The 24163-nt window shown below is 37.3% G+C and overlaps 1 protein-coding gene across 1 annotated transcript in view; it reads right to left on the bottom strand.

The window, feature by feature from the left end:
• The window catches only part of ABHD2 (abhydrolase domain containing 2, acylglycerol lipase), a 58038-nt gene that overhangs the window by 6800 nt on the left and 27075 nt on the right, over positions 1-24163 (bottom strand). The window contains exons 4-6 of the mRNA XM_044660140.1: positions 14336-14519; positions 4614-4706; positions 1759-1869 (exon numbers count right to left, since the gene is read on the bottom strand). Coding sequence (XP_044516075.1) covers positions 1759-1869; positions 4614-4706; positions 14336-14519 — 388 coding nt within the window. The remainder of the gene's footprint in view (positions 1-1758; positions 1870-4613; positions 4707-14335; positions 14520-24163) is intronic.

Raw genomic sequence — 24163 nt, 5'->3', positions numbered from 1 at the left:
CATCTTTGTTGATTCTGTAGGATTTTTCAAGTAAGCCATCAAAGGACAGACTACTTTCTAACAAAAATATAACATGCTATGAAATGGACATCACAACAAATAATAGCTCTGACCTTCAACTTTTGGGGGTCAGGTCTGTCCTGGTTAAAGCTTAAGAATATGATACAGACCCAGAACATCCCTAGTCCAGATGATTCCTGAGAAACTATTTTTTTTCCAGTGATGTTGAGGGGTTCAGATTTGCTCCAACAATGACAAAATGTAAAATTTCAGAGAAACCTGGGAAGACCTGTGTGAACTGATGCAGAATGAAGTGAGTAGATAAATTTATGCAATAACATTATAAAGAACAACTCAGAAAGGTTTTAGAACTATGATGAATGTAAGTGATAAACCACAATTCCAGAGAACCAAAGAGGAAGCATGTTACATGTTACCTACCTCCTGAAAGACAGATGATAGACTCAAAATGCAGAATGAGACACATTTTTGGATGTGGCCAATGAGGAAATTTGCTTTGCTTGACTATGTCTATTTGTTACAAGGGTTTTATTTTTCTTTCTTTCTGTTCAATTTTAAAAGAAACAATGACAACAAAAATTTACTTTCAGGGAGATTTGGCCCAGTGTAGGACCTCTGTCAATTTGGTTTTCCAAAGCACCAAAATGTTCCCAACTTAAATAAAGACAGTTAAAATCCATTTTACTTTTCAATTCATGCTGAAAGCTTCCTGATTCCCACTATCTTTCACTAAATAGGAGATCTTTCCAAGGCTAGTGGTTTAATGGGTGTGAGAGGGTCACTATTGTCAGATGAGAAGAATCAGAAGAAGCCTCATCCTCCAGGGACAATATTTGCCTATGTTTTAATGGTAGCTCAGTGTAGGATCTCCTCTGCCAGTCTGGCTCTCCAAAGTCCCAGATTGCTCTTATAACCAAACTAAATCTTTGGATTACTTTCTACACTAGGAATAAACCATAGCAAGGCCTTGTAGTCTATCCTAAAATAAAAAAAAACCCTTTGAAAGACAGAAAAAAGGGGATTTAAGAAGATTTGCTTATGGAATCTAGATCCCTATGGAGTTTAGCCAAATCTATAGTAGATTTTAAAGCTACATTTTGAGCAGTACCACTGGATAAAGCATTTTCCAGAAGGCAACTAAAATCAATTGTAGTAATTTACTCTGTTGTCAAAATTGAATCAAATTACATTATAAAAAGTGTTTGCATGCTGACAGGTCATCTATTTTTAAAAACTTAAAAAAATTAAAATTTCTTTTCAGGATAACAAATTTTAAGAAAGGTTTTATGGGAAACATAAAATAGTTTGGTTTTTAAAATTTCTAACCAACAATTAAATGATATACCCAACAACTTAAAATGAAGATAGTTAAAATCCATTTTACTTTTCAGTTCATGTTGAAAGCTTCCTCATTCCCACTTTCACTCACTAAATAAGAGACTATATTCCAAGGATGGTGGTTTAATGGATATTATTGGTAGAGGAGGGTTATTATTGTAATAAGAATCAAAAGAGACTTCAGCCTCTAGGGATGATATTTACCTAAGAGCAATGTTAGCCTGCTCCTGATAACTCCTAAAGATCTTTTGACATTAAAAGATCATCAAATAGAACCTAAATTTTTCTAAAAACTAAGTTCAGAAGGTAACTTCACCTTTCTTTGCTAAGACTAATCTCACTGAGCAACTGATGATATCTTAGAGGAAGGTATTATTAGAGAGCAAAACTCATGCATACCTCATCACATTGTCATCAATTTGCATAAGAGATGTTGCTGTGTACAATCTGCTCAAGTCAGTATCCTCTAGGCTTTGAGGTTTCTTAACATTGTTTCCAAAAAGAACTTGCCTGGAATAAAAGCAAAAAGAGACACAATTTCAGGATGAAAATTGAATGGAGTGGCAAGAGGGGCCTACCTTGCCCAAAGGCAATCCGGAAGAGTGAAACTTGGCCAAAGTGTAGATGAATCAATTAGAAATAGATTCCTGTAGCCCTCTCAGAGTCTGCCAGTGAATGAGCTCAGATGGTTGATTTTTGAGCAACTGTGGTGTGGGGGAGGTAAGCTGAGACCTTCACTGCCCATTCAAGGACAAAGATACTCTCTGTGGAGCGGGTGGATGTAGTCCAGAAAAGGCTAAAGAACTAGAACTGAGACAGTGCTGGACCTTCAGAACCATCTCTCTCATCCGAGGGCAGGATGTTTGTGGAGTCTGCTCTGAAGGGAGTGCCAGGCAGCAGGCTGGCTGCACGTATAGGTAGCACTTGCCCAGTGGCATGTCATCAAACTGATATTTACTACCTCAAAGAGAGTGTCTTCTTTCCGAGTATATTCCCTCTCAAAGAAAATGATTAACTTACCTAAAAGAGAAGCTAAAGCCAAGGATATATGTTCAGAAAATATTAGATACCACATTCAAGAATGTAACTCTTTATAGAAGATATGCTACAGATTAACAAAGGAAAATGAGGGAACTCTCACTAGACAGGCTTCAATGTGCATTATTTCTATTCCATCTTCATAGCAACTATTAAATCCTACTACATTATTTAATGGCAGTTCTGCTACCCACCCTGAAAGGCCAAAGGTGGTCAGAGTTTGTTTTTGGACCCTAAAGCAGGAAAGATACGCTAAGGAAAAAAAAAGAGTTTGGTACCTTTACAACCCCCCAGCAGAACTGGAACAGACTTTTTCATCTTTTAAAGCTTAGTAGTAGGATTATATGTTTTCTGTAATAGAATTCACACTTAAAAATTCTTTAAGTTGTTAAAATATTTGGTTTTCTGTAGCAAATTCAAGAAAAGTATATGCACCTCACACTTTACTGAATGAGCTATCACAGCAGACACTGGAATTTACTTGTTCTATGTAGAAAGTTCATCAGCCAACTGAATGGTAGTCAACAGCCCTTTAGGTTTTGCTTGGCAGGTTTTGGGTCTTTGTCCTCCCAAAAAAGATTTCACAAAGTTATTCATTTAACTTCCTGTCACCACGTTATCAGAAATTTATAGGGGAAAATAAAGCAGTGGCAGCAGCAGCAGCAGCAGCAGCATCCATGTCTCATAAATTCATATTTAGGATGAGGTACAAAAGTCATTCTTCATCCATCAACTATTTTATATAAAAATCACGGTAGCTATGCTAGAATGTTATTCTTTAATCATTTCAGTCATGTCTGACTCTTCATGACCCTCCTTGGTGTTTTCTTTGTAAAGATACTGGAGTGGTATGCCATTTCCTTCTCTGCTCATTTTACAAATGAGGAAACTGAGCCAAACAGGATGAAGTGAAGTGACTTTCCAAGGGTCACACAGCTAGTAATTAATTGTTTGGGGCCAGATTTGTACTTGGGTTTTTCTGACTCCAAGCCTGGCACTCTATTTTCTCATCTAGCTGTCCTAGCTAGGTGAGAATATGGCAGCTTAAACATACAGTCTCCAGATGTCAGAGCAAGGAGATAAAACTATTTTCTAAAGATCAATTTAAATAAATAAAAAACCCAAACATTTAACAAAAGTGAATCAATAGTATTTATTTTTGTTGTTATTCTCGGAGAGTATAAAAAAAACCAGGCCTATTTTATAACCTCTAGAAGCTATCAATCTTGTTGCAGAGACAGAACTAGAACCTACAAGGCAATAATAAATGATGTGGCAGCCTAAAATCAAGAGCCAGAATGATGAAACAGAAAGTATCCTGGATATAGAATCAGAAGCTCTGGGTTCAAATTCTAGTTCTGCTACTTCCTCCCTATGGGGCTTCAGGCTGTCATTCATTTCTCTGGGTCCAAGCTTCCTCATTAGGGCAAGTGACTGAGGCTGAACTCTTAGGAGATAAAATTTCTAAGATTCCTTTGAGTTCTAAATTGTATCCTATAAATGGTATATATGGGTTGCTTTTATACATACCTCCTTTGTTCCTCATGACAGTCCTTAAAGGCTGGGAAATAATTTTGGTGTACAGAACATGAGGTGTCAATTGAACTCAGGGCTTTTTGTGTGTGTGTGACGAAGCTGCAGAGGGCAATTGTTAGGGAATAGTAGGAAAACTGGATAGACAGGTGGACCAGATTATGAAGGCATTAAAAGCTAGGCAGGTGAAATGAAAGTAGGGAGCCATTCAAGTTTTCTTGAGCAAGTGAATAGCATAATTAAAGAGATATTTAAATATGAATAAATATGGCAAAAGCATGTTTTAGGATAATAGGAAACAAAGTATTAAACCAGTGGCTATTTTATTACTATGTGCTATGATCAGCTTTGTGAATATATTCTTAAAAATGCTAACAGTCTTTATGGAATTATAGTTAAAGTATTATTATGTAAGAGAGCCATTCCCTTCTTGGATTTACTTAAACTCAAAGGTAGGGGGGAAAAGTCTAGTCAGCTTTTGGTAGTTGAGGAAAATGTAATTTCTAACAAAGGAAATATGCAATCATTAGACCAGCAGGAATATTTGGGCCTGTGAGTCTTAGCAGGCCGTTCAGACCATTGATGATGTAGAAATGAGGGTCCAGAGCCTCTTAACAGCCTCTATCATAACGAGGCGGCAAATGAATATGAGCCCCATGAGAAGGAAGGAAGGGGAATGGTACCTGTGAGAGAGGATGATTTTCTTCATGTTGTCAGCCATGAGGAAGTTGTAAAATCTTCGGCACTGATCCCACTGCATGAAGGTTTCCTGTGCCCTAAATCAAATCACAAAATAACAGTCAGAAAGGATGAAAGAAAGGCTTAGAATGAGAAGTAGTCAGGCAAAGCTAATAAGCCAGAGAATCTCTTCATTGTAACGAGATGCTTAAAACAGACAGCAGAAGCTTTTAAGTTTGCTGACTTTGGCTTTTGGAAAAGGGAACTTTGATAGTTCCCAACCATCAATTTTCGATAATCCACTTGGTACTTATGATTTTACTGGTAAGGACTGCAGCAGGAAGAAGATGCTCTGGTGTCTGAGACATCTTGTTTTGGTCAGTGTCACTCATTAAGGGGCTCCATTTCAATTGCTCATAAGCCTGTTGACCATGTCAGAGATTAACACCATCGATGTGACAGTAAAAGCCATTATAACACTCTGATTGCCTTCTATCGTGCAAGTAAGTTTTCTAGGTTTATTAACAGTGCAATGATGAATATGATTGGTATATAAGTATGTGTATTTGTGAGCATGTAATTTTACATTAAAAATCGCCATTTGGCTATATTAGAAAAGCATGGGGAAGGAAAACCTTTTTCTTACTAACAAATGAATTTCCATTTTCCTAGTCTTTGGCTACTCACAAAATTAGAATGATCCCAAACTGATAAACCCTCTTATGATCAGCCTTAGAACTTCTGGACAGGGAACAAGAAAATAGAAAAGAACTGAAAATGAGAAAATCCTTTCCAAATATGACAACTAGGGAATAAATGTTGAACAGAGCTCCTTCCCACAGATACTATTCATGCTAGTGCCATTCCATCCAAAGTTACCTCATATCTGATTTGTGTGTGTTTTGTTCATACTGCTACATTTATGTGCCAAGTGCCCTTGTTTGAATGTAAGTTTTCTGAGGAAAGGGACTGCTTTACCTTTATCTTTGTATCCCCAAAGCTTAGCACAGTGCCTGGAACACAGTAAGTACTGAATAAATGTTAGTTGATTGATCTTGGTTGGGGAGGTGGTCTAGGGGAACTGTCAGCCTTTCTTTAATTGTCATATTTGTACCCTTGTACCTGAGGTGAGTACATATTTTAATAGGCCAATAGCAGTTGTTTCACAGATTATTTTAAGAGGCTTATTTTCCTCAGCAACCCCTACTTAATGCCTCTTTCCCACCAGTGTAAATCATAACACCAACTGCTTACTGAGTCTGAGTTAATAAAATCCCTTGTCGTTTTAATGTCATGAATATCAAAAGATTCAATTTTATGATGTGCATTAATATATTAACTTGGGTGTCACATATTTCTACTGAAGTCTTTAAAAAATGTATCTTCTAAATAACAGAGTAAGGAACATGGATGATATGAGTCTTTCAGACCCCAGAAAAAATCATTTCCCCTGTAAACTGCCTCAACTTCATTGGGGGGGGGGAAGGCAAACTTTCCCCATGAAATGACATTAAAAATGACAGAGAGAAATGAAATATTTTTCAGACTTAATGAGACATGAAATCCTTTTAAGATGTTCCCTAAAGCTCATTGTTAAGAAAGTTACTGACACAAAGGTCAAGAGGCCCCAAGGGCTGGAAGCTCTGCACAAACTGTAGCAGAAGAAACTGAAAAGCTAAATAAGACCCTTGAGACCCTTCCTTTGGACCCAGTGGGCCACATACCTAAGCAATGAGTAGTAATTTGTTTTCTTTGCCAGCTCATGCCCTTTTGACTTCCAGACAACTTGTCCAGACATTATATTGTCTGTCTTCGACAGTTTCCTTTCCATTTTTTTTTGCCTGTACTTTGATATGGGAATGGTGGAGGTAGGAAGGTATACACAAAGATGGAGTGTTTAGAGTAGACTGAAGATTAGATATGTGTCCTAATGATTCAGTAAAAAATAAATCAGTTGAAGAGCTTTGGTCCCTGCTAGGTACTTAAGGTTTGATCAAGTGTTGGGATAAGATGCTGACTTCAGTGCTTTTGCTGATTATCTGTGACAAATATGTAATCCCAAACTAGGTTTCTTGTCATCTATCATATTTCCAGGTCATCTTCCCTTATCATCAGGTGTTTCTATTAAGTTAAGGAATGAATGACTTGTCTAATCAAAATGACTATAATAAATACTTGTCTAATCAAAATATAACCATAATGATTCCACTCTTGCTGCACGTAGAGACACACACACACACATACACACACACCAAAAACTGTGAACCTCCAAAGCAAAGCAAACCAGTGTGGTCTTAAAGCTGACTCAACATAGTTTAATTATGTATCACTTCATTTTACTCACATGACTATTCTCCATTGAAATATAGAGTTGCCTTTACTTTGGGACATTGGTTGAAGAGGTCTAAGAGTTTTTCAAAATACAATAAAGAAAGGGGGCAGCTGGGTAGCTCAGTGGAGTGAGAGTCAGGCCTAGAGACGGGAGGTCCTAGGTTCAAACCTGGCCTCAGCCACTTCCCAGCTGTGTGACCCTGGGCAAGTCACTTGACCCCCATTGCCCACCCTTACCACTCTTCCACCTATGAGACAATACACCGAAGTATAAGGGTTTAAAAAAATATAAAATACAATAAAGAAAGCCCTAACTACTATTTTCAGTGATACAGGTCGTCTGTGTTGTATCACTAAAAATGCATTTAGTAATATGGAACCACACATCTTATTTCCATATGCCCAGATTTTGGACTGTTTTTTTTAATAGGGCTGGAAACAATTGTAGGAAAATGAGAGAATAAGACTAAAGCTGGAGCAGAATGATTATAGGGCAATGAGGAGAATGTAGCTGAATGCAGGTGAGAAAGGGCCCCCAAAAGAGAGTAAGAAACAGTCAAGGTTGCTCAGGACTATCTGGATGTTTCCATATCCAAATTATTTCTTGTCCTGAGATACCTGGACATATACAAGGTTCTGCTGTTCTTTTGGGAGGATTTTCCTAATGGGAAATGCAGTGGAAGTACTATATTAGTAATAGCATTTTTACATTTGAATAACATTGATTTTTCAAAGCTGCTTTATATTTAGCATCCCCCACTTCAATCTTGTGAACCAGTGAGAGAAGAATCATTTTTATCTTAAAAATGAAAAACTGAGGCACTAAGGAACCAATGATTTTCTTATCACAAAGGGTTAGCAAGAATGCTGTCTCTGCCAATGACTGAAAAGTGATTTTCTTGCCTTTGTGCATTAATTTTTCACATCTGTAAAATCTAGAAGATCATTTCTAATTTCTCCTCTCTTCTCTGGAGTGTTGTGAAAGAAAATACAATTCTTTTTAAAAGTACTTTGAGCTCCCTAAAGGAAAGATTGACTCAAGTTTTCTGTTTGTTCCACTGTATGGTTCCGTACAGTTCTGCCTCTCATCTAATCCACACTCAAAAGCCCTGATGTATATATTCCCATTTAGTAGGGAATATAACTGCACTTAGTGGGGATTCTTAATGTGCATCTGATAATTTATGTATTGTTTTTTCAAAGGGTCTTTGGTTTTCACAAGGCAATGCAGAGTCAGGCCCTGTGCCAAGTTGTTAATGCTTCTCATTTCTAACCTGCATCTCTTTTTTCTATCTCACTTCCTTTTGGAATTCTTTCTTAATTAATTCCAACCTAGCTGATCATTTCTTTACCCTTCATCCTCACAACATTCATAGCGGCTGGCTGCCCAAATCATAGATTGTCCTTTTCAGGATAATCTGCTCTCAAAAGGTATTCAATAAAAAAGTTGTTTTATTATTGATGGCAGTTGTGCAGTTACTGTTTGACATCACCAGGAGACTATTAGGGGTTTTCTTGGAAAAGATAGCCAGGCCTAAACTCATTTTGCCTAAGAGACAGTGGGAGTTTCCCCACCTTTCAGCATGTAGATTGGGTTCTTCGAAGTAAAGAACTGGCGTGAGTTAGAGCATATTGCATTTGCATGACAAGCTCTCTAACTCACCTTCTGGCTTGCCAGTTGCTAAACGGATGAAACTTGCACTCAGATGTCTTTAGACACACAGGCTAAACAACGAATTAAATCAAGGATCAGCTTGACCGCAAATTCCCTTGGCTTAGGCAACAGCTGCTTATGCCGAGAAATGATCACAAGGAGCATGAGACATACCACGTGGTTTTTAGTAATTTGTGCTGTCTCTTCATTGGTTTAAACCATAATAAAACATGAAGTCATTCAATAGCCACTAGACTCTGTTGACTATAGAAAGCAGGCAGCTGGTTTCTTTCTGCTCTTCCTATTTCCTTGTTAGAGAAAGGGAGCCATAATGACATAGATGACAGTGGTAGTCACTACCCAAACAGCTCTCCAGACCCATCTATGAGTGATTTACTACCAAAAAGGTAGAGATACTTACTTCTGAAGCATGTGAATCCTCCCAAATCAACTTTGGCAAAAAGGATGGGAATGGGGATGAAAGATAACAATAATGTTGGCCACTTTCAAATCTTAGCAGAAAGGCAAGAGTTGGGAGAAATGGAAGGTGGACAGAGTGCTGGACTTATATCAGAAAGATCCAAGTTCAAATCATGCTTTACACATATTATGCTGATCGACAGGTCATTTGATAAAAGACTGAGGCAAGTCTAGATACTAAAATGATTTAAGACTCCGCTTCTTCATTTATAAATGGGGATAACAATCCTTGCTTCACTAGTTGAAAGGCCAAAGGGCCATTGAGAGACTAAAACAAAAATGTATTTGTGAGCATTCCACAATGAAAAGTGGCATGAATGGAGTGATAAGAATATTGGTCTAGAATCAGAAGACTTCAGGTACAAGTCAAGACTCCATCTCTTTACTTAGCTGTGTGACTGGGCAAATCATTCTTACACTGTCTACTGTGCAGAGCTGTTGGAAGGAAAGCTTTTTTTTTATTTTTTTATTTTTTATTTTAAACCCTTAACTTCTGTGTATTGACTTATAGGTGGAAGAGTGGTAAGGGTAGGCAATGGGGGTCAAGTGACTTGCCCAGGGTCACACAGTTGGGAAGTGTCTGAGGCCAGATTTGAACCTAGGACCTCCTGTCTCTAGGCCTGGCTCTCAATCCACTGAGCTACCCAGCTGCCCCAGAAGGAAAGCTTTTAAAGTCATGATAATTAGAATAGTGTCTTTTTCACCTCCCTAAAAAATTTAATTCACAGTATCAGGTGGGAATGCGTCCCAGGGCAGAAAAGACATTAAAAGACCACCAGGGAATTAAATGGAAAGAACCCTGAGCTAATAGTTGGAAGAAGAGTCAAAAAGCACCCTTGGACACTTAAGATCCTTATCCCTCAAAGGTTAACCATGATATATCTTATGATATATCATGTTGTGAGGTTGATGTGAGGATAAATAAAATAAAACATATGAAGCTCTTTGTGTCTCTGAAGAAGCATGCTACATATAGCTGCAAAATTTATAGTTCTTCATCATATTATGGACTTTTGTACTTTTGTTTCTCCACCTGACATATAAACATTGGGTCATAAATGGACTCATGGTGTGTTCCTGCCCCAAACAAAGGAATTTAATGCAGCAGAATGAAAGGAGGCTTCCATCCAAGAAATGAAACCCTTGCAGAAGTTTCTGGCATTTTTTCTCTAAATCAATATAAAGAACATCTTTGTATTTTCTTATTGAATATTTTGCTAGTGCTTTGAAAGTCAAGTTGATGCATATGTCTCCTCAGTTTAGACAGGTCATGTTTGTAGATATCATAATGGAGGCCAGGCCATTCTGGGTCCATAAATTCAGAAGTAAAACTTATGATTTCCTTTCATTTTACTAATTTCAAAGCTGGTTGGTTTCTAAGCTATTATTCCTATCTCAATGACTAAATCAAAGACATAATTGTGGAACATAACGTTAGGCTCCAAAGTCAAAGGAAAATCTAAATTCAGGATGGTGGAAGTCATATTGGAATGGTCTCTGAAGTGGAATTATACTTCATTTACTCATCATCATTCAGAAAAGAGGTGTTCTATATTTTCCAAAGAGATGGCTCATCTTTTTTTGTTCTAATCTTTTTATTCATTAAAAAAATGATTAGGCACCTCTATATAATGATTTACCTTAATTATATTTAATGAAAACCTATGCAAAATATATTATACATATTAAAGTCAGAGAATGTAGAAATTTCCTTTTATTTGATGACCTAGGATGATTATTTTGGAAAAAATTATACTATGGTGTAATGAAAATAAAATCTAGGAGAAATTATTCTCTGTTGGGATAGTAATTGCTAATTTTTTGCATGGTCTTTTCAGTATATGAAATACTCTGTAACTTTCAAGAATATAATACTTTTGTTTCCACATATGTGGCATATCACTTGTGAGATGAAAGTGATCCTGATTTAGAACATCGCAAGAAAAACCAAGGGGAAAATATTATTCCTTTATAGCTGATTTCATAGTTTTGCTTGGTTGTGCTTTTATTTTTACTTTTTTGGTGGTGTGAAGAGAAGAATGGAGAAGAAAAGGGTGGGAATTCCAATAGAAGAACGAGGGAGAGGCAGTAGAAAGGACAATGGACCAGGACATAAGAGACCTTGGGCTAATTTCTGGTTTTCTGCCACTATCTAGATGTGTGACCAGAAGCAAATCATGTAATATTGCTGGGATTTTAGTTTTCCATAAAAAGAGAGTGTTGGAGTAGATGATATCTAAGATTGTTTTTATGAAGTACCAAAGGGTTTCAGTCTAATCCTCTCAATTTATAGACACTTTCCAGGCTGCGGGACTAAAGCTCAGAAAGTCTTAGGAAGGGAGGTATATTCACAGTCCCTTTTCAGGGAATTCAGGAATTCATATGAAGCTATCATGATATTGACAGCCTTGTATAAGGTCTTGTCTTGGAGTTCACAGCTCCCTCTGTTTTTACTACCTAGACAGTTATAGAACCACACATGAAAACTGATCCTGGGAGTCTAATTTAAAAAAATTGTTTGTTACATTTAGGGCAGAAAGGTGGCTCAGTGAATAGAGTCAGGCCTTGAGATGGGAGGTCCCGGGTTTACATCTGACCTCAGACACTTTAACTGAGTGATCCTAGGCAAGTCACTTCAACTGCCTAGTTCTTATTGCTCTTCTGTCTTGGAATGGATACTTGATATTGAATCTAAGACAGAAAGTAAGGGTTTAAGAAAAAAAAGTTCCCAGGTATTTCCTTTTCTTTTTCCCTTCCCCACACTAGAGAAGGCATCACGTGGCCAAAAAAATTATATATATTATATATATATGCATATATAAATTATATATAAAACTATTTTGCCTGCTTCTGTTTATTTGTTCTTTCTCTGGAGGTGGACATAACACAAGAATCCTTCATAACTAGATTTAAGTTTTCTAGTAAGGGATTATACCTTGGGCTCAGTATGCTTATGACTAGGCTGATTATCATTACTAAGACAACATGGTACTACACCATGAATTCCTGTGTTTTAATATTTATTTCCACTGAGGACAGACAATAAGACTTAAACTGAAACCTGAGGGTTTTAGATAAAGCGACAAGAAAAGATTCGCTTTTATAAGTGCTATTAACACTTGAGGGCCAGAGTCTATCAAATAACTACAAAATTTATGTGGTCCTTTCAAGGTATCTTAAATTTCAGTCTTCTAACATTAGAACAGATTATTAATGGAGATTTTTGGTTATTTCCTTTTAAACATCTCTTTAAAAACTGGACCCATTTGTAATGAGTTAATGAGTTTACAGGGCTCATCAATAAGAAGGCAGAATATACAAATGGATTAAAAGGCCCATAGATTTATGAAATGTACAAGATTTATGAAAGTTGGAACCAGCAAATCTCAATGAAGGGCAGCTGAAAAATTCTTGTATTACTCCCTTTCCCACCACATCCTTCTTATTTCCTTTCTATTTCTGTATAGGGTAAGAAAGGATTCTATACCTCAGTGAATCCTTGGCCTGGGAACTCTTGAAGTTGGCTATAATATTTGAGAGAGTTGTGATTGTGTAGGAGGTAATCTGTGAGTTTTTTCAATTTCTCTCTCAAAGTTTTCTTTGATAATTTCTTGTAATATATATGTCTAGGCTTTTTAAAATTTTGATTATGACTTTTAGGTGGTCCAATAATTCTTAAATTATCTCTTCTGCATCTATTTTCCAGGTCAGTTATTCTTTCAATGAGATATTTCATATTTTCTTATATTTTTTCATTTCTTTTGATTGTTTCTTGATGTCTCATAAAGTCATTAGCTTCTATTTGCCCAATTCTAATTTTTAAAGAATAAAGTTTTTCCATGAACTTTTGATCCTCCTTTTCCTTTTGGTCCATTTTACTTTTCACAGAACTCTTTTCTTCATTGGATTTTTTTTTGCCTCTTTTTCTAGTAGGTCAATTCTGTTTTTTAAGAATCTTTTTTTCATTGGACTTTTATGCCTCTTTTTCTAGTTGACCAATTTTGTTTTTTAAGCTATTTTCTTTTTACGTTACGTTCATTTCTTTTTCCCATTTTTCTTCCTCCTATCTTATTTTTTTAAATTCCTTTTTGAATGCTTCCAGATCCTGAGACCAATTCCCAGTTTTCTTTGAAGTTTTGCATGTGGCCGCATGGATTTCATGGTTTTCCTTGCTCTTTGTCTCCACAGAAATTTTCTATGGCTAGGTATTTCTTTTGCTGTTTGCTCAATTTTCTCAGTTTTTTTTTTTTGCCTGTGGCCTGGGAGTTCTGAAAGCTGCTGATTCTGTCTCCTCTGCTGATGGCTTGCAGGACTCAGTACTCCAAGCTATTTTCGTCTTGGGGTTAAGGGCTTCATGATGCAGGCTTGAAAGGCTACAGCACTATAGACTTCCAGGTTTCACTGCAGGCTGGTGCCAGGGCCTGAGACTTTAAGAGGTGGATGTGGGATATATGGTGCTCTGTTGTTGGTATAGCCAGGGTTCTGGGATCCTGATGTTGGCCTATGCCCAGGCTTGGAACCTGACACAGCAGGTGGGGAGGTGGTTGGCCAGCACTCTCTGTGTGCAGTTTTACTTCCAGTTCCCCCTTGTCCTGTGAAAATAAGATCTTCTCTCCTTTTACATTGTTTTCTGTGGGAGAGCCCCCTCCCTCCATCTTGCTGCTAGTTTTTGACTCCTGTTGTTAAAGGCTTCGGTTTAAAGGTTGGATTGGATTGGTTTGGAAGGATTGTCAGGGTGATTTCAGCTTTTACTACTACTAAGCCACCATCTTGGCTCTGCCTCCCTGAAAAATTCTTAATCCTTAATACTGAAATGAGGGAAAATATGCTCTCTCATGGGTTTTTGCTGGCAAGAGGCTATATGGCTAGGCCAACCATGGTTGTTAAGTATGACAGCAGAGATAGCTCTGGAATGGTAGTGACTACATATGCTTTTTGGCTAATCTTTTCTTCTTCCCTAGTGAAAAGGACCAGACAATTTAAACAACCTGGGATTCTCTAGTTTTGTGTTGGATGATATTTGATTCTCTAAGGACATAGGGAATCTGGCTGTATTGTCCTTCATAAATATCAACCCAGAGGGATAGAAACATGAACAGCACTGATTTTATACATTTCAACAGCAAGAAGTCATGGACCCATGCTCAAGAACCTAATCTAGCAGCAAAATGTGGTTTATTAAAGACCCAGAATTTTCTACCTAACCTTGAATTGATTTCCCATGGAAGAAGTAATGACAGAATAACAGAAGAGTACACCTACCTTAACGCACTGTATCCTTGACATACACTGACACAGCAAAGGACTCTGTCTTGATTTGCCTGGGTTTCACCCAGGTATTTACACACAATGTTTCCACCCAGACTAAAGCCCACTACAACTAGTTGGGTCTGGGGATAAGTCTTCTTGATGTAGCTCACCATAGCTCCAAATTCCCAGGTACAACCTAAAAGTAGAGACCAATCCACAAATAAGTTTTGATGCAATGGATAGGAAAAACACATATACACATAATCACAAAATCATGGAGCTGGAAATAAAATTAGAAGCTAACTAGTGTGATCCATATGCAAATAAGAATTTTCTCCATACCAACATTCCAGGGAAGTGGTCATTTTAACTTTCCTTGGAAATCTTCCAGTGAGGGGAAATTGATTACCTCTTGAGATAGCTTATTTCACCTCTGGATAGGTCTAAACATTAGTTAGTTTTTCCTTATATCAAGCCTGTATTTGCCTTTTTGAACCTCTATCCACTGCTGTAAGTTCTGCCATCTGGGACTAAACAGAACAAATCAAATCTGTCTTCTATTCTAGTTGCTCATTTCTGGATATGCTCCAACTTATCAATATTCTTCCTAAAATGTGACACCCAAAACTATCAGTGGGGTCTGGTCAGGGTAAAGTACAAAAGGATTATCATCTTCCTAGTCTTGAACCATTTGCCACTCTTGGACTACAGTAGCATTCATGGCTACCATGTCATACTATTAACTCATTGGACTTGTGGTCCATTCAATTCCCAAGATCTTTTTCAGACAAACTGTTGTCATCAGGTTTTCCTGTTTTTTATTTGTGATGCTGATTCTTTTCAACCTAATTTAAAGACCTTAGTGATATCCCCATTAAGCACAATTTTTTTTCTTTCGTATTATAGACTTCAGAGTGGCTAAATAGGAGATAAGATATTTGGAAAATGGTAAGCTGGTTTTTTCAGCAGAAGTTTCTAGCTATTAAAGAAACTAATGTCTCTAAGGTCAGTTATATTGTGGATCAAATATTGGTTTATCACTCCTTTTGATGAATTAAGGAAGATCTACTCTATTTTCAAACATCAGAAAAGAATATTTAAGTTCATATATAAAAATACACACAAAATGGAGTATAAAATCTGTTGGCCTTCATGTTGTTAAGAAAGTTCAAAGCTGATGCATTATTTGCAGGATTTACTTAAAGGAAATGGGAACAAGAGGATGATATTTAATGCTGAGGGAAGGCAGAGATGTTTTATATACTTAGGATAAAACACTCTCTGTGATTCAGTGGCAACAAACAGAGGGGAAACAAATCAGTTCAGTATTCTAGAAGAGATGCTTCTGACAAAGAGGATGTCTGCATTCCATTCCTATCAGGAAAGATGACCTCAGCCTATGTCCAGGGTATCACACAGGTTTCTTTAACAAGAAGTCCATTACTATATACACTGAAGAAGTGTTCTCAACTCCTCTAAAGATCCAAGTTTACCTCTGTGGGGACAAAGATTTAAAAAAGCATAGGGAAATACTGGGGGTAGGAGAGAGGTAATGGAAAGTGAAGTACAAAAGGTGGAGTAGTATAAAAAGAAAACTATTGATCCACAGTAGAGATCTAGGCTTGTTGATATTGGCAAAAACACAGGAATTTTAACTTAAGTAAGCCTGCTAAGTGGCTCATCCCCCAAAAAGAGAAGGCTAAAAGGTGAGACCACTTTTTATTTCTCTTACATATGCTTCCCTCCTAAGGCAAGCACTCAGCATCCTGGCTAGAGGAAACATGATAAGGCTACTGAGTCAGGCCTTAAATAACTAATGAGTCTACTTTTTTTTTTATTTTACCTGCTTTCATCAGGGCAGTTGATTCTATCAGCTCTAGAGCTGGATACTTACAGAACCAACCTCTAGACCAGGGGTTGGCAACCTTTTTGGCCGTGAGAGCCATAAATGCCACATTTTTTAAAATGTAATTTCGTGAGAGCCATACAGTGCTCACAGTGAGCGCTACTGTAACAGCACCTGAAAAAAAATTGACTTTATGGCTCCTGCAGAAAGAGCCATATCTGGCCCTCAAAAGAGCCAGATATGGCTCGAGAGCCATACATTGCTGACCCTTGCTCTAGACTATACTACGTGCCTAAGTTCACATTCACTCCTGAATATCAAAGCAAATTTTTTTCTCAAAAAAAAATCTTCATGTTAGCATGAGATTATTATTTCTGGCATTCAGCTCTCTTTTGGGGAGACATCCTCCTCTTAAGCCCTCAAAAGAATGGTAAAATTACATAATTTCAGTCCCTCCACTGAGGCAGACCAAAGCCCCTATGTGCTATGGATAGTTTCTGTGCATTGCTATAGCTGAAAAAACTGAACACTTGGTGGAAAACTTTCTGGTGATAAGCCTCCTCATAAGTTAGTTAGGTTAAACTTTGGTTAATACCTGGACTTCCCTTTTCACAATATTACACAGGATCTTCCCCATCTCTACCTTTCCTCTCCCTATCTATAGATAGATACAGCAGCCTCGAGAGAGTTCACGGTTACAGATTTTAGGATTTGAATTCAGAAGTATCTTGTTAATCATCCATTTCATACCTTGTTATAAATAAGGAAATTGTGGTTAAGAAGATTGAATGACTCCTTCAAACCAATTTCTCTGCAAGGGTATTATTAGCTGACAATAGCACTGCTTATATCAAGGAATAAAATCTTCTGATTTGTATCCACTTCTTTTATCAGATGTTTCCTCCTTCCATTCCACTAAATATCCAACAAACCATTATCTATCTATCTATCTATCTATCTATCTATCTATCTATCTATCTATCATCTTGAGATTTCTAATATAATCTAGAAAGAATCATAGAGACTAGAAGGTCAGTCTTAGAATCATGCAGACCTGCTTGAGGAATTCAAAGCCTATCTCTGACTTGAAACAGCTGTGTGACCACATGGGCAAATTACTCAGCATCCCAGCAACTCTCTCTGACCTCCAATTACATACAAGTAGATCTGCAACCATGGAGACAATTTACACATGATAGTTCCATACAGCAATGCAGTCATAAGATCCAGAAGAAAAGAAAACAAATCCTAAATTAAACTAAAATTCTGACTTGCCCACTATCTGCTTTTAAATTCAAATGATGTTCTTTGGGCCTCAGTTTCCTCATTTGTAAAGTGAGAGTTGGAAGAGACGGTACTTGAAAGCCTTTCCAGTTTTAGATATTAGATCCTAATGTCATTAAAGCTACAGTCTAATTATAACCTAAGATAAGCATGGAGTTGTCACTAAGTTTGCTGCAAAATTGATTTGCTATGGTACCAAGGAACAATTACAGTGAAGCTAATTATATAGGTACATTGGGACTTACAATTGAATTAAATCCAAACACATCTGATCTGAGAAATGGAATGGTTCTATCTCTTGGCATACTGTCATAACTGTTTTCCCCAAACCTGGACCTTATAAGTATTGGAAAAATAGTCATACAATGAATCTTCCACAGTTCCAACCCTGAGTACTTCTTGTGTGGCTAGATGTTTCCTCCTAAGTTCATAAATTGTTGTAAGTTAAAGGGATGCCACAGGTTTTGACAAATCGGAGGAGCTCATAACTCAAACATGTGGGACCCATTTCCTTGGATTATTCTACTGCAAGTAATACAAATGTCAAAGAGACTCTAATCTACTTTCCAGAATAAGAGAAATTCTTAATGAGATTCTACATATTTAATCCTTATGGGACTAGTATTGGTAGCAACTGCTCAGATATCTAATCTAATGCAACGGTAATAGAAATGAAATCTAGGGCACTGGCTATTGCCTTGCACAAAGAGCTGATTATTACCATTCAGCATTTGAGAGCCAACAATGCACAGAACAGAAAGATGAATGATTTGTAGGCCTAATATCCCAGCTATTGGGACATTAAAAAAAGGCCCTTCAGGCAAAATTTGCTTGTGATCCACTTCATTTTAGAAGTTTTCCCAAATGGGGCCAATAGGACAGAGAAGTTCAACATCCAGGATAGAGAAGTAAAAATAAAGATTAAATTATACAGATAAAGATAGAGGTAGTATGATAAAAGAAAAGAAGTTCAGATTCTGATGTTTACTTACTGTGATCCTTGGTTAACTCAGATTCTTTAAGTCTCAATTTCCCCACATGTGAAAGGGGATAATAATACTGGTAATACTTAATATTTCACAGGTTGTTAGGGGGAATGGTTTGTAAATCTACAAATGCTATCTGAATGGGACTTCTAATGTACAGGTCAATAGTCCAGTGGTTATAGTGCTGGTGTTGGGAATCAGCATGTAACAATAGAAAGAAAGATGAATGTGGAGTTAGAAGACATGGCTTCAATCCCAGCTTTGCTGCTTATGACCCTGGGAAGATCATTTTAACCTCTCTCGGACTAAATTTCTTCATTTATATGATGAGGAGGTTGGGCTGGATGGTCTCTGTACACGCTTTCAGCTCTTTTGATCTGTGTTCTTATGTGTATGCATATGTGCCTAATATACAGGACCACTTAATACATGTTAATGTATAGACATGTGCATATCTACGTAAACATATGCTTATGTATATGCATATATACGTATACATGTATACGCACACATATAAAAGCCAAAGAGCTTTTGTAAGACAGGGGAACAGAAGATAAATATACTTCTCCCTCAGGTTGATGATCTGAAAAATTAAGATGGTGAAAATAACAAGGATTCATACAGGTGGGTGGGAGCCCTGGAAGCCTTTGTCATTCCCAGTAAAAATGTATGAGTCACTATTAGGTCATGTCTACTAGCTATAGGGGAGTTGCTATAAGACTGAATAATTCAGTTAGAAAATAGCTGTAGAGACAAAAAAATTCTAGACCCAAAGTATAATAAATGGCACATCAGATGGCATTACATGGAAGAAAATCTTTATACTTAAAGAGTTGTCATTTAGCTTTGTTCCTCTAGAGCCACATTGGCAAAGGTATAGCACGTGTGCCTCAGCATCTGGGAGGGGGCTGCTCCATTCCCCCTCTCCACAGTGCCTGAGGACATCTTTTGCACGCCCTGCCCCTCTGCCCAGTAGCCCAATGTGAGCACTTCCTCCCTCCACTGTCTGGGGTAATGTGGGGGGCTCATAGGTGACTTGAAGTTGTGGTTTGGGCATGTAAACTCTAAAAGGTTTGCCAACACGGCTCTAGAGCAATAACATTCTGGAGACTCTGGGGACAGTATTGCCACCTTCAGTGATGTGAGGCTCTTCAGACTGTGTAAACTACACCAATAGCTGAGGTTTGTGAGTTTGAATTTTCTCCAAATATGATACTCTTTTTGTTTTTTTTTGGAAGGGTAGATGCCTTTCATTTGTGCCTGAGAACTGGGAGAAAGGAAAAGTTGTAGGGGGCTTATTCTCAGAGGGATGAGTTGGCAGACTGAAGGATGCATTTCAGAATTATGAGTTGTTCAAATAAATTCCTATGATGCTCCTACTTTCATAGGCAAATGGGGTAGAAATGGCCATTTTTTCCTGAGAGTTTTAAGGGGGAAAAGGTATGGAAAATATAGCTGAAACATCTTCAGAGAAGTGCAGATTTAAAAAAGAGAAAGTGACTCAAGGGCTCACTAACTGTTTGCAGGTGGGAAAAGTATGATTCTCTCCATTTTAACATGTTAAGAGTTCAAGGGTACTGAGATACTATCTTCAGAGTGACTGTGAATACACTAAGTTCAAAATCTGGAGAATAAGACAATAATGTTTGTGATACTCATAGCATGTACATGTATGTACATATACAGATTTGGTAACGAAAAACCAAGTGGTAATTTTGAATATCTAGTTTGGGGAAATTAAATATGGCTGTTGGTAGAGTTGGGAGGAAAAAATAATAAAATTAAAAAATACAGAAACCATTAAAATATTTGTTGAATCAAATTAAACATAAAATAAACAATCCCATCACCTGTACCCCTTTCTCCTTTCAATTAAGTTCTCTTCTTCACTCATTTCCTGGTTTCCATTCCTGCTGGATCCTTATTATCATTTATATCTTAATTTTCCATATGAAATCAGATATTTTCTACTTGCTAGGTACCCTTTCCATCTCTGTTCCTATTCTAGTGCAAAAAATAAAATAAAACAAGTCACCACTAGATCAGGGAACTAAAGAGAATGGGCCAATAGCAGGATTTAAATCTATTATCCTTTGTTTTCTTAGACTACAATCCCACAGGTTAACAGTTCCAAGAAGCTCAATAGGAAAACAAAATCTCCTTATTCAAATATCATATCTCTAAAAATGAAAGAAGAAATTAAAACTCTTGAGGACAATTTGCAAAGTTCTATTTATCCCTCAATTCTCTGCAGACCAGAAGCTGAGCTGCCTTGAGCTGAGTGGTCCCCAAGGTTCACCTAGTAAATTTTTCCAGCTTTGCTTGTAATTTCTCCCCTTCTTTTTTTAAAGTTCATTCCCTACATTCTCCACATGAAGAAGGCTTTTCATACCTCAGGGAACCATCAAGAATTTGATTAAAATAATGCAGGGATATTTAGATTTCATCCCACTCCATGCTTACTAAAGAGTGGGACTAATCCATTCCTCTAAAGCAGTGGTTCCCAAACTTTTTTGGCCTATTGCCCCCTTTCCAGAAAAAATATTACTTAGCCCCCTGGAAATTATTTTTTTTAAATTTTAATAGCAATTAATAGGAAAGATAAATGCACTGTGGCCATCACCACTCCCCCTGGATCGCTGCAGCACCCACCAGGGGGCAGTAGCGCCCACTTTGAGAATCACTGACCTAAAGGAAGGGCAGAAAGCTGTAGACTTGGGATCAGGTTTTGTATGCCTTAGAGGAGATCTGAGGCATGTTCAGTCTACCAGCATTAGCTTACAAAGGGAAGTTTTGAATGGAAATAATCAGCTCCTCTAAGAGCCAGGGGAGAAGTTAGCTTAGGGAGAGTGGACAGATAATTTAGTTTTGGTGGGAAAGGAGTCAGAGATTCAGGTGTATGCTTTTATATCTGGTTAATTTGGTACTGTGTGTTGTCTGTTTTAGCCTTTTCAGTTCATTTCAGGGAAAAAGCTTAGCTTTGGGGAAGTTTGGGCTCTTGTGCTATATAATTAATTAATCTAGACTGTGCCTACACAGGAAATATTGTATTACTATATTGGGTCATGTAGAGGTACCACCCCTAAAATGAGACCTTTTTAAAAAGGAAAACAACATATGAGTAAATAATGAACATTGATTATAGGCCACACTCAGGTTTTATACAAGTCACATTGTGAGGGAAAAAAAAGTATAATAAAAAGATTATACATTTAGACCTAGAAGTGATCTTCCATGCCATCTAGATGAATCCCTTAATTTTAGAAATGAGAAAACTGAGGCCCAAAAAAGGAAAATGATTTGCTCAAAGTCACAAAAGGCGATAAGGGGGGCAAAGCCAGAATCTAAACTCACCAACCATTTGAGATTTTTTTTTAAGATGCACAAAGATAGAAGCAAAGATGAGTAACAGAAGATGAATACCAAAGCATGGCATAATCTTTTCAGGCCAATTGTCAAAAGTGCTCAGACTTAATTAAGAGGAATAGGAGTGTAAGGCTGCTAACACAAGCTGAGCAAAACCAAGCTTTTAAAAAGTAATTTTGAAGAAAAGAGAATAATTAAGGAAGGAGTAGGGCTGCTGTTCCAGCCAGAAGGGACTGTGATAGCTGCCTTGAAGTTAGAAGAAGGTCGAGCTTTTTAATTCTTATTTTGCTTCTGTTTTTTTTTTCAACCAAGGAGGATGACTTTTGGCCTGGAAAAGACAGAACAGAAATGGCTAGAGGGGTTTTGTCACTTAAGATCAATATAGATATTGTAAGGGAGAGCTAAGCCTTGCTGCCCTGAATGAGTTCAAGTCACCTGCTCCAGAGAAACTATATCCTAGATTACAATGAAAGAAACTATATCCTAGATTACAATGAAATCAGATGTATTTACTAAACCCTTGTCAATGATTTTAGAAAAATCAAAGAGAACAGCAGAAGTCCAGACACAGGACTGGAAAAAGGCAAATGTAGCTCAATTTTAAAAAACAAGAAGAGAATGGAGTACGAAAACTATAGGTCTGTGGGTCTGATTTTTTATTCTTGGTAAAATTCTAGAAATATTATTAAAAGGGGATATGCATCCAGAGAGGAAGCAGTGACTACAAAAGGCCAATGTGTACATTTTAGTAAAACATCTGCTGAACTCTTTTATGCTATGCTTGTGGAAAACATGGAGAGATATGGGTTAAACAATAGCATAATTCAGAGTATTTGGAATTGTTTGAATGATTGGATGTAAAGAGTAGTCACTGGAAGGAAAACAACAGGATGCCTTTGGAGATCTGTTTGATTCTCTGATGGCTAACATTTTAATCAATGACTCAGATTTATTCAAGCATAGCTGACATGCTTTTCAAAAATTTGCAGGTGATACAAAGTTAGAAGGTTGATGAAACTAGATTATAGAGTCAAGATTCAAAAAAGCCTAGAACACTGGATCAAATATAAGAAGATGAGATTTAATAATGTTAAATCTAAATGTTGCAGTTGGGTTAAGAAAATCAACTTCACACACACAAGATGAGGGAGGCATAAATAGATAGCAATTTTTCTGAAAAAGACCAGGAGGTTCTAGAGGTTTTAGTAGACTAGAGGTTTAAATATAAGCCAGCAGTTGGATATGGCAGCCAAAAGGGCTAATTCAATCTTGGGCTACAATAACAAAAGCATAAAGTTAGGGTTTGGGAGGTGATAGTCCAGCTATCATTTGCCCAGATCAGGCTACATCTGAAGTGCTGTTTTCAGGTCTGGGCACACACTTCAAGAACAACGCTGATAAGCTGGAACATTTCATAAAGGACACTGATAAGCTTGAGAGTATTACTACAGTGTAGAAGGGTCTTGAATTTATGCCTGTGAGGATCACTTAAGGCAATTGGGAATATTTAGCTTGGAGAAGAAAACTAGGGTAAGATATGGCAGCTGTCTTTAGATATTTATCTGAAGGCCAGTTGCTCTGAAGAAGGTCTGGATTTCTTTTGCTTCTCTCAAAAGGGTAAAACAGCACAGATAAGTAGAAGTTTAGATGCAAATTTAAGTTTGATGTAAGGAACAGCTTATTAACAATTAGACCTATGGAGAAATGCACTGGATTGTATTTGGGCTCCCCTTCACCTAAGGTCTTCAAGCAAAAGTTGGGTGACCATTTGGTGATTACGTTGTAAAGGACATGGTTGCTTCAGTATTGGTTGGACCATATGGCTTCTGAGGTCCCTTGTGATTCTGACACTAAACTCAGCACTCTTTTCACTGTATTTTTTTCTTTTACTTTTTTCACTTTACTTTCTTCTAGTTGTATAGCTGCTCCCAGCCAACTAAGCAGAGGATAGATAAGAGGTGGAGTCAAGCATAATTCATGTTTGTCCATTGGGAGTCCTTCCTATAAACCAAAACTGGCAGGGATCAACAGGCTAGAATCCATTAAAATGCCTAAGATGCCAAGATGATAGTGATTTTGTTCATGATTTATTCATCTGCCTTAAAAAAATGTTCTGCTTTGGGAAATAGACTGAAAGGTCAAAGCAGTGTGGTAGTTCCTAAAATATCCTTCTGCAGCAACTTATATTCTTTCTCAAATCACACTAGTGATTTGGATAATGGCCTAAATTTTAGGATTTCTCTTCTTTTTATGATTAAAACACCATTGTTCTTGCAGGTTGGTCATAAGGCTTTATTGGTATTATGGAAGAGGTCTAAAAAGTAGGAGAAAGAAAATTCAAAGAGAATTATCAAAAAA

The sequence above is a fragment of the Gracilinanus agilis genome, chromosome 2 (genome assembly GCF_016433145.1).
Source record: "Gracilinanus agilis isolate LMUSP501 chromosome 2, AgileGrace, whole genome shotgun sequence".
Taxonomy (NCBI): domain Eukaryota; kingdom Metazoa; phylum Chordata; class Mammalia; order Didelphimorphia; family Didelphidae; genus Gracilinanus; species Gracilinanus agilis.
Note: the sequence above shows the minus strand (reverse complement) of the source record. Positions and strands in the feature narration are given on the sequence as shown.